At 43.5% G+C, this 11,131-nt stretch overlaps 1 protein-coding gene across 6 annotated transcripts; it reads left to right on the top strand.

The window, feature by feature from the left end:
- Window positions 1-1,856: 1,856 nt before the first annotated feature.
- Window positions 1,857-10,836, top strand: ASB8 (ankyrin repeat and SOCS box containing 8). 6 transcript variants are annotated; one of them, XM_059682694.1, is made up of 4 exons: window positions 1,857-2,008; window positions 4,963-5,122; window positions 6,767-6,871; window positions 8,740-10,836. In XM_059682694.1, the coding sequence occupies exons 2-4, from the start codon at window positions 4,994-4,996 to the stop codon at window positions 9,370-9,372; spliced, it is 867 nt and encodes a 288-aa protein (XP_059538677.1). In that variant the 5' UTR covers window positions 1,857-2,008; window positions 4,963-4,993; the 3' UTR covers window positions 9,373-10,836. The 6 variants fall into 6 exon arrangements, with proteins under 6 accessions (XP_059538677.1, XP_059538676.1, XP_059538681.1 ...); XM_059682693.1 differs by having other exon boundaries at window positions 1,860-2,008; window positions 4,959-5,122; XM_059682695.1 differs by lacking the exon at window positions 1,857-2,008 and adding an exon at window positions 2,962-3,020 and having other exon boundaries at window positions 4,959-5,122.
- The last annotated feature ends 295 nt before the right edge of the window (window positions 10,837-11,131 follow it).

The following is an 11,131-nucleotide window of genomic DNA, read 5'->3' as shown; positions in this document are numbered from 1 at the left end:
GAGAACCACTGATCTAAAGGGTTCAGGGGAGAATATATCACTGGGGTATTAATGTGAGTCACACAGTTCTGGACACAAAAATGGGAATTTGAGAGGTACTGACTGAAATGAGGTTAGGTCCAGACAGGACATGCAGGTGGTTTGATTTTCCTTATGATTGTCCCTGCTGGTGGTCAGGAAAGACTAAGTTTCTCAGATAACTCCTCTATTTTGGATCAGCATGATCCTGTGTTTAGAGGTCTAATGTTCTTTAGGGCCCTAATATAGTTCTCTAGTTTAGAAGCAATGGACATAGAGTCAAACCATTTCCAGGTCAGTGATTTGATCCAAAGGCCTTAGAGCAGTTTGGTGGGTAGGGGTGAGAAAGTCTAGCTTCCGAAAAGTCTCATTCAAACTTTCCCAAGTAAACCTATGCATTAAAAACAATAGACTTAATATGTAGCTGCTACTTCAAATCAAGTCTCCAGACTCGCTCCCAATCAGAGGACTGCCCCCACAGAGCTGTCAATGACCAAAACTGCCTTTAATCCTCAGTCTGGAATTGGTGGTTTGCAGGCTGAATGTTGCCTGCTTTTAAAAACAATTATTAAAAAAAGAAAGGAAGGAAGGAAGGAAGGAAGGAAGGAAGGAAGGAAGGAAGGAAGGAAGGAAGAAAAGTTGCAGCCCTAGCCAGTTTGGCTCAGTGGATAGAGCGTGGGCCTGCAGACTGAAGGGTCCCAGGTTTGATTCTGGCCAAGGGCACATGTGCGGGTTGCCGGCTCTATCCCGAGTAGGGGGCTGCAGGAGGCAGCCAATCAATGATTCTCTCTCATCATTGATGTTTCTACCTTTCCCTCTTCCTTCCTCTCTGAAATCAATATATATATACATATAATTTTTTTTTAAAAGAAAAGTTGCCAACATTTGCAATTTGGGAGAATTCACTTTTTAAAAATCTGGGATTTCAGCTTCTTTGGAAATATTAGACAATCTCACCACAGTGGAGTGGCGGGAGATGGGGGACATTCCTGCATGGAAAAATCCTTTGCGTTTGGAATTCAGAGGAGGCACACTCAGGCTGGGCGTGAGCTTTTCCAGTTCACCACCCCCTCACTGTTGTACATGGATGGCAGCGCCCCGCTTTACTTTTAAATACTGTTGCTAAGAGCAAGCTTTGGAAAGTGGGTGCTGGGGCACGCTTGGTTAGAAAGGCTGCCAGTGGACCGCAGCACTTAGCCTGTGTCGGCTGCTTCACTCTTTGTGCGCATCACTATACTATGTGCTACTGGCTTCGACGTGTGTATGCTTTATATGGAAAGTACATCGCAGGCACCTGCATCTCTCTTGGTGGGACCGGTTATTGTTAGCATGTACCCCTTTTTCAGGCCTCAGCATTTGGGCTACTGCACTCCTTAGGTGGTTGTTTACCTTTGCTCCTTCCGAGTGAGGGCTGACGATATTCAGGAGGGTTCCGAGGAGCATGAATGCGTTCCAAAGTTATGAATAATTCTGGAAGTCTCTTTATTTGCCAAAGACACTTCTTACTAACTGGTCCGTCTCCTAGACAACTGAACTAGTGTGGCGACTTTGGGAATAATCTGGGAACGAGGTGCTCAGGACTGATCTCAGATGGAGCAGTGGGAGGCAGCGGGGGGCATGGAGGGACCCACTGCAGGCCAGGTCTAGGCAAGTGCGGCCCCACAGAGTGGGTCCCACAGCCCGCGAATGAGCTTGTCCCCACCGCGGCGGACCCGGGCCCCGCGGCTGCGGCCGAAAGCGCCACATTGCGCCTGCGCGCAAAGCCTCCGGGGCGGCAGAGAGAGCGACCGGTTCATTAGCCTGGGAAGGACCGACCGGCAGCTTCACGAGTCTGCGCAGGCGCGGCCCTCCTACGGACACTGGTCGGTGCGCAGGCGCCACCTAGTCGCTCTTTAAGTCCTGTAAACAGAGGAGCCCGCTGGTGACAACTTCTGCTTCCGGGTCACACCTTGACAGCCGCTCTCACGACCCACATCTACCCCACGGTTCGGTGAGTGCGGCCCTCGCTGCGGGAATGCTTGCATCCAGGTTCCCTAACCCGGGCACCAAGCCCGGTAACGCTCCCTCCGCTGTCCGCTCGGGGTCCGCGAGCCCTCGAGCCTGAGATCTCGTCCCGGCCTCTGGAGACCAGGGAAGGGGTTGATCTGCCCCTGGGGCTCCCGCGGCTCAGTTTATGCGACCCCCTCAAAGTACCGACTCCGGGAGACCTGCCGGGATTGCTGCAATTTAGGGGGAAGACATGCGGAAAGTGACACCTCACGTCCTCGCATTTCATACCCTTACCCTCCGCCCCCTGGTCTCGGAGGGACAACGCTGCCGCGAGCCCTCCCCCAGCAGGTGCGGTGGAGTTGGGGTCCCCTCTGGCTGGGCCGAGGGTCTCCCCTCCCCGCGGAAGCACCAGAGCTATTAAGTGTCGCCTCCGACGTTGCTTCTAGTTTCTCAATAAAACCCCCTTGGTGTTTTCTCTGGATCTGAAGTGCAAGTAAATGGGGGAAAGAGGGCTTTCAGCTCCAGGAGAGGAAAGGGGTCACTTGGGGGTCAGACCGTGCATGGCTGCAGACTGGAGATAGGTCGAGTTTAGATTTCCTGACAGTGAATGTTGTCAGTGTGCCCCGGAGTTTCACTCTTCACCAGGAACTTGGAGGCAGCAGCAGAGAACCCCTGGTCATATGCTGAGTTAGGAGTTCCATGAGCACCCCCAGAATGATTGCAGGGCTTATTTAGCATCTTAAGATGATCGTGGCCCAGAATCGGTTAACAGAACCACTCGGTCTAAGCCAGTGGTTCTCAACCTTCTTAATGCCGCGACCCTTTAATACAGTTCCTCATGTAGTTGGTGACCCCCAATTTCATTATTATAAATTGAACATAATTAAAGCATAGTGATTAATCAGAAAAACAATATGTAATTATATATGTGTTTTCCGGTGGTCCTAGGCGACCCCTGTGAAAGGGTCGTTCGACCCCCAAAGGGATCGCGACCCACAGGTTGAGAACCGCTGGTAAGCCTTCCACTTCAGATGCTCTGTCTTCTGTGCTAATTCTTGGAAGCTCTGATTCAAATGCAACTCTGCCTTTTCCTTGCAACAAAGAAATATAAGATACTGACCCTTGTCTCTGAGGAGTTTAGCGGCTGTTGGACAGATTATGCTCATTCTAAACTATCTAGAAAATTTCAGAGAGACATATAAACAAGTGTGTGAGCATATTCATAATAACATAGGGGAGAGGAATTCCCAATTTGAATCATTGGTACCTACGAATTAAATAATTTTAACTTGCATTCTGTTAATTAATACTGTATGTATTTAAACAGAAGTGGCTAGTGATTAGCAAAATAGAAACTATTAGAGTTTGTAGTATGTTACATAATGTATGAGGGGATAGAGCAAAAATTATATAGTATGGAATGACCAAAATAATTTTAGGATTTTTCCCTTAGTAATCATCATATGCATAATGTTGTTTAACTATAGGTCTTGAATTTTTTAAGACCCAAAGTAATAAGCTTTACATTGGTTTCAACAAATATTTATTGAGAACCTATCATGTGCCAGGCACTATTGAAAATAAGACTATATTTACTCCCAAGGAACTTATAGTTTAATAATATGGATTCTAAATAGTTGCACATAGCGGGCTGATACTGCATACTATATTTTCTCTATAATTTTTGATATATGCTTGATATATACAGCCAAAACTTTGATCATAGTTGAATTTAAGTATATTACATTATTTTCTTCTTCCATCCTAGAACTCTCTGTCATGTGGTTTCAATATATATTTGCCCAAATCTGTTTCTCAGTTGTCACAAATGGCCAGTTATTAACATTTTTAATTCATTTTGCACTCAAATCTGCTTCTTTCCCTATAACTGCATGTGTCATTTGTGCAAACTTTGAATTATTTTCTAATTTAATATAATTGACTCTAGAGTTGTTGTACTTTTGCGTTTCTTATTTTAGAATATTACCTCAAATATTTCCCATTTTTTCTGTTAAAAACATTTTAAACTTTTTCACAGATACTTTGTCATTAACAAACTGTAGTTGTTCCAAAGTCTTTTCCCTCTCTTCTCACAGGTAACAATCACTTCCATGCCCTTTGGTCAATCAATCAACCAATATTTATTAAATACCTACTTTTTGCAAGTCTCTGTGGATAGCCTTACATGGGCAAAAAAAGTGGAAGACAAAGACCTTGCCTTCCAATTGATTACAATTTCTTTTCTTTTTTAAATATTTTTATTGATTTTAAAGAGGAAGGGAGAGGAAGAGAGAGAGATAGAAACATCAATGATGATAGAGAATCATTGATCAGCTGCCTCCTGTATGCCCCCAACTGGAGATCAAACCAGCAACCTGGGCATGTGCCCTGACGGGGAATCGAACCCATGACCTCCTGGTTCATAGGTCAATTCTCAATTAAAACCCCTGGTGTTTTCTCTGGATCTGAAGTGAAAGTAATCAGGGGCTGGGCTAATTACAATTTAGTTGGAGAAAACATATGACTATAAATATACTTCAAAGCCAAATATATCAAATAACCTAACGGTGGTGCTAATAATAAAGACCACAAAATTCAGAGGAGGAAAATAATGTTTTGTGGCATCTTCAGCCTTTAAAAAAATTCCCTTCCTTGTGTACACTTGTTTCAAATCACACAGAACTCCATGGGGTTCTTGGGGAAATATTGTGCTAGGTTAGGTCAGAGGATGGAACTGAGGTTCTAATGGTCAGGTCATTTGTGTCCAGGTTTACCCAGCTCCCTAAGCAATTATTATTAATTTTTTTCTTTAGATTAAGAGAAAATTATATTAACTAATCATTGATCTCTTAGAAATCTGCGTTTGGTATTAGGAAGGCCTCAGAGGACTCCTACCCCTAAGGACAGGTAGCTCAGTGATATTGTGTATGCCTAAAACTTCTTTGTTTCAGGCAGTTTGGAGCATGTGAACATACCCTGAGCCTTGATGAGTTCCAGTATGTGGTATATTATGCAGAGCATTCAGAGCAAATACTCTCTCTCAGAGCGCTTAATCCGAACAATTGCTGCCATTCGCTCCTTCCCACATGATAATGTAGAGGACCTCATCAGAGGGGTGAGTGTGCTGTCATTGACACAGAGTCCTTGGGGAGGTGAAAGTTCCTGGGAAATCCTAATAGATTACAGATTTGTAGCTTTGACTCAGCTCAAGATCACAAAGCAATTTTACAGTATTTTTAAATGTATTAATTTGACCATTGAAATATATTTTCCCTATTTTTTTGCTTCTCTTCCCCTCTCCTGTTCACTTTGAGCATCTGATATTTTCCTTCAGAAAATAGGTTCTAGATTACCCTGGTCTCATGTTCTTTGTGAAATCCCTGTCTGGATATGGTGTCTATTGGATCCAGCAAGCTCAAAGTCTTCTACACATGTACTGAGGGAGGAAGGAGGCCAGCAAAGCAGAAGTGGTTTTCAAATCTTTGTGTTTTATGATTACATGGAGAGATATCACCTGCCTTCTAACAACAGCTACCACTTCTAGTTCTGTAAAGAATAGTATCAACCCCTAAAACACATGGTAATTCTTGACTTAAGAAAACACCTTAATATCTGATATTTAACCACTACTGTTCAATAATTCATGACTAGTGTATCCTAGAAGGTCTCTGATACTTTTTTCTGCATATTATTCCTGTTGAAAAGAAGTTACAGTGTAATTTTTTTAAAATACATTTTTATTGATTTCAGAAAGGAAAGGAGAGGGAGAGAGAGACAGAAACATCATGATGAGAGAGAATCATTGATCGGCTGCCTCCTGCACGCCCCCTACTGGGATCAAGCCTGCAACCTGGGCATGTGCCCTTGATGGGAATGGAACCTGGGACCCTTTAGTTCACAGGCCAACACTCTATCCACTGAGACAAACCAGCTAGGGCTACAGCGTCATTTTTCGATCACTAGAAAATGTGTCCAGATGGTTACTTCTGTACATTCTTTTTAACAACTTTAGAATCCTTACTTACAGCCTAGAGCTCTGTAGCTGCTTCAGAGTCATGTGGCACAGCAGTGAGAAGAAAAAGTCATACGGTATTAGCTTGTTCTCAGCAAAAGTGATATCCGAAGGTCCGCAGTAGAAATTTTGTCACGTTCTAATTCTAGCTCTGCTGCTGAGTCATTCAGTGACTTTGGTCTGACTATAGTAGCTCTATCTCCTTGGTCAGATTTGGGGGGAAGAAAGTACCAGCAGGGCTAGATGGCAGAGAATGCTGACACTAAGAGGCTACTTTGAAAATGTTTGTAAACAAAAAGATAAAGTTAAGGTGAGCTTACTACTAGTGATGTCATCTGTTGAATGGCAAAAGGAGCGTGCTCGTTCTGCTGGCTTTAGTCTGACTTCCTGACTTTTTCAGAGCTTAGTGCTCATAGAAAGCTTTTCCAGCTTTCCTGCCTGCTGATGAGGTTCCCACCGCTTTTACATATCAGCTTATGTCCTCAGTGATGTCCAAATGACCTGGCAGGCTCTCTTGTGGAGAAAATAACTTGATTTAAGGAATTGACAGTCCCTTTTATTTATCATCAGTGTTTTTGTTTGCTTTGTATATTAACAATATTATTTAATTAATAGGAATAGAAACTGGGACCACTAGTCTGTTTACAGTTGAGTTAGAACCCTCTTCCCCCTGGACTCAGTTCTGAGATCTGTCCTGCTCGATGAGCCAGAGCCGAGCACACTGACTGAAGTTTCCCTCTGCCGTAGGGAGCAGATGTGAACTGCACCCATGGCACGCTGAAGCCTTTGCACTGTGCCTGCATGGTGTCCGATGCCGACTGTGTGGAGTTACTCCTGGAAAAGGGAGCTGAGGTAATATTCTTAACACTGTCACATTAATGATTTACTAAAACTGGAGCTTCACATTTTCTTAAAATTTCTCTCTTCTCCCATCACTTCCCACCTTCTAGCTCCTGGTAATATTGGCATAACTAGTATGAAAGCAAAATGCAATGGCAAATATATGAAATCATCCTAAGGATTTCATTCCTTTGACTTTCTTTTTAAAGTTGCCCAGAAAGAAGGAGTCTTATCTCCCCTTTCTCTCCCAGCCTTCCTTCTGGAGTTGTTTATACTACCATTTAATCCTTTTGCTGCCTATTGACTGTCCAAGAGCTGTAAGTGCAGAGGTCCCTTGACTCTGATTTAATCTAAATCACGTGAGACCTGTTGTTACCAGATGTGCACTCTTTTTTTTCTTTCTCTATTTGTTTTTATCTTTTTTTTTTTTATTATTGCTTAAAGTATTACAAAGAGTATTACATAGGTCTCCTTTTTTTTCTCCCCTTGACATTCCTGACGTGTACTCTTAATACCACTGTCACTGGGAGATACATATCATTCAGCAATCCCTTCCTCAATATTGGGTTACTTGTGCTATTTCTGCCTACCAATTATTTTGTTTTAGTATATCTTGCTTCTGTAAAAACCATAGATTAATTTATGTTGGCATTAGCAAGAAGCAGCATAGTATACTGAGTGATTAAAAGAATAGACTCTGGAGCAGCACTTCATGGATTTGAATTCTAGCTGTTACTTCTTCCTGCTGTGTGATCTTGAACAAGGTACTTAACCTTTCTTTACCTTAGTTTCCCCACCTGTAAAATGGGGATAATAATGGTATCTTCCTTATAAGGCTGTAAAGTATTTAGAACACTGGCATGTAATAATTGCTAACTGCTTGTTAAATAATTATATAAGCAGTTTTGACTCTTGGTGAGCTATCTTAACGTGCATATGCTGAGGTACTAATTTGAATCAGACATGCCATGAAGCTGGTGTGCAGGCTCCAAACACTAATCAGTAAGCTTAAAGGGCAGCCCCAGCATCTGATCTCCACACAGCTGTGTTGTTCTCTACTGTCATTATATTTTCCATAACGTTTTTTTTTGTCAATTCTCACCGCAGGATATTTTCCCATTGATTCTTAGAGAGAGTGGAAGGGAGGGGGAGGGACACAGAAAGGGAAACATTGATGAGAGAGAGACACATCGATTGGTTGCCTCCTACACGCACCCCAACTGGGGCCAGGGATCAAGCCTGCAATCAAGGTACGTGCCCTTGACTGGAACTGAACCCAGACCCTTTAGTCCATGGGCTGATGTTCTATCCACTGAGCCAAATTGGCCAGGGCTCCATAACACTTTTGTGAGTGACCCTGAAAGAAAAGCCAGTGATTAATGTCAGTGATGAAAATGAAAATATCTTGGGGGAGAAAAAGAGAGTTTTTATCTAAATACAAGGTTGAGCTCAGTTTAAATGTTTCCATTTTTCTTTATTGCATATAGGGGAAAGGAGGGGCAGAGGGAGAGTGAGAGATTGAGTAGTTGCCTCTAACCACTGAACCATACTAGCCAGGGCATATCTTCTCTTTCTTTAGCCCTTATTCTGCGGTAGAGATTCAAGTGCATAATAAATGATAACAGCAGCAAGCACCTAAAGAAAGCAGGCCAGCCAGGAAGTGCACATAATAGTGTTGCTTGGGGACAGTTCTTTTCCTATTTGCTCCTAAGCTCCTGTGATATCTCTACCTTGATCACTAAGGCCCTCCTGGGAATTGCTTGTTGACTCTCTTGTTCAGAACATTACAAGCCAAGGTAGTGGATAAACATGCATGCTTCTTTGCCCACCTATCGTCTCAGTACTCCATCTACTGTAATATAGTTCCTCCCTCTCTTCAGGTGAATGCCCTGGATGGTTACAACCGGACAGCCCTCCACTATGCAGCCGAGAAGGATGAGGCTTGCGTGGAGGTCCTGTTGGAGTATGGTGCAAACCCCAATGCACTGGATGGCAACCGAGACACCCCCCTTCACTGGGCAGCCTTTAAGAACAATGCTGAATGTGTGCGGGCCCTCCTAGAGAGTGGGGCCTCTGTCAATGCCCTGGATTACAACAATGATACCCCACTCAGCTGGGCTGCCATGAAGGGAAATCTTGAGAGCGTCAGCATCCTTCTTGATTATGGTGCAGAGGTCAGAGTCATCAACCTAAAAGGCCAGACACCTATCTCCCGGCTGGTGGCTCTGCTAGTCAGGGGACTTGGAACTGAGAAAGAGGACTCTTGCTTTGAGCTCCTCCACAGGGCTGTTGGACACTTTGAATTAAGGAAAAATGGCACCATGCCACGAGAAGTGGCCAGAGACCAGCAGCTATGTGAAAAACTGACTGTTCTGTGCTCAGCCCCAGGAACTCTAAAAACACTCTCTCGCTATGCTGTGCGCCGTAGCCTGGGACTCCAGTATCTGCCAGATGCAGTGAAGGGCCTTCCCCTGCCAGCTTCTCTGAAGGAATACCTGTTACTCGTAGAATAGCCTGGAGGAGATGTTTGCACCATCACGCAGGCAACTCTGGGTCAGGTTTTCCCGGCACTGCTGTCTCTTTATCTTGGAAAACAGGAAAAGCAGCTGTTCCTGTTGTGTTGTTTATATTTTGAGGCAACATGTCACAACAGTAACCTCCACACCACCTCCTCTCCCCAAACCAAGCAACCAAACAACAAGAAAAAGATCTCTCACTTTTGTCTTCTGTTTGCTTATTATATTGCACCCTGTGAAGAGGTCTCCCATCTCTCCTCCTCTTCGGGGAAAAAACCGACAGTGCAATCTAATTTTCTCTAGGAAGATGAAAAGTACAAAGTACTCAAAGAATGTGTGTTTGGGTTTCCTTTGGGGACATAATTAACACTTTGGAACAATCCTCTAGAAGCATTTTAATTGATCTGTGAAGAAGTTTAAGGAAATTCCATCTAACTTTTGCCCAAAGATGAAGGTATTATATAGCCTCAAGTAGTGTGCAGATGGAGAATTGGGCTGGATGGTATCCCTAGAGTGTCACCTCATGGGGCATTCAGAAGGGACTGGCTCCCTTTCTCACCATCAAAAGAAACAGCAGTCTTTGCCTCTTTTCCATGGTTGTGCCCAAGGATTACAATAATTCAGCAATTTAATTCAGAAAGATTGTCTCACTGCTTTCCACATATTAGAAGAGATAGCAGGTTCTACGCAGTCCTAAAAATTTTCTTGTAATGCAGTTCTTTCTCCCTGAAAGCCAGCTTGCTCCAATGGTGTAGCAGGCATTTCCTGCACCATAGGCGAAGGTGTTTGCTCTAGTAGGAGAGGAGTGGGGCTGCCTTTCCTTGTGGGTCTTCCTTATTCCCTATGTGAAGCTCACTTTGCTAAGGGGTTGGAATTATTTTTCTTTCATTTGTTTTGGAAAATTGGCTCTTTACTGATCTGGTGGAGGGAATGGAGTTGGGGCTGGGGGAAGAGCATTATATGAGCCTTTTTTGAGATGGCCCATCTACCCAAAAAAGATCTGTCTTAGTGAATAATACTTAGTCAACAGTACTCCTTTCCATGTCCCTAACCTAGATCAAGTTATTTTTTTTTAAATTTATTTTCAGAGAGGGAGAGAGAGATAGAAACATCAATGATGAGAGAGAATAATTGATTGGTTGCCTCTTGCATGCCCCCTCCTGGGGACCAAGCCCACAACTCGGACATTTACCCTTTACCGGAATGGAACCTGGGACCCTTCAGTCCAAAGGCCGACACTCTATCCACTGAGCCAAACCAGCTAGGGCTAGATCAAGTTATTATCGGTCTTAGATGACCTATATGCAAATTTGAAAAACCTTTTAAAAAAAACAATTGGGAACTACAAATAAAAGTGAACAATCTGCTGACATAGCTAATTTGAACAAGTATACTATCTGCTTTTGCTCTTTTGCTATTGGTGTTTTTGCGTCCTTAAAAAATAAACAGTTCTGAAAGTCACTGGTAATTTCCGCTGTTCTTACTTTTCTCCACATTATTTAATCACCCTGAACTCATCTCTGAAATGGGACTGTCACCCTCCCTCACAGGCTGTTTTGAGGATTCAGTGATAACACTGCTTGATACTTATTGTTACTTCCTGTACTAGTATAAAGAGCATTTGGCTGCTTTAATTCTGGACTCTGACACGCCTTCTCAGTCACTACACCTGGATAGTTTTTTAAGGTAAAGAAGTAATACTTTGGACAGCCAGCAAAACCGACCTATTAGAGATAATTCCTTCCTCCACCCCTTG

This window comes from Myotis daubentonii, chromosome 2, assembly GCF_963259705.1.
Source record: "Myotis daubentonii chromosome 2, mMyoDau2.1, whole genome shotgun sequence".
NCBI lineage: Eukaryota > Metazoa > Chordata > Mammalia > Chiroptera > Vespertilionidae > Myotis > Myotis daubentonii.
The sequence above is the reverse complement of the archived record's forward strand: the minus strand, read 5'-3'. Positions and strand labels throughout refer to the sequence as shown.

Excerpts from the sequence above, each read along its gene's own strand:
- ASB8 (XM_059682694.1), top strand. The coding sequence starts at position 4,994 with ATGAGTTCCAGTATGTGGTATATTATGCAGAGCATTCAGAGCAAATAC. Across the intron at positions 5,123-6,766 it reads TAGAGGACCTCATCAGAGGG|GGAGCAGATGTGAACTGCAC; the intron begins GTGAGTGTGCTG and ends CCTCTGCCGTAG. Across the intron at positions 6,872-8,739 it reads TCCTGGAAAAGGGAGCTGAG|GTGAATGCCCTGGATGGTTA; the intron begins GTAATATTCTTA and ends CCCTCTCTTCAG.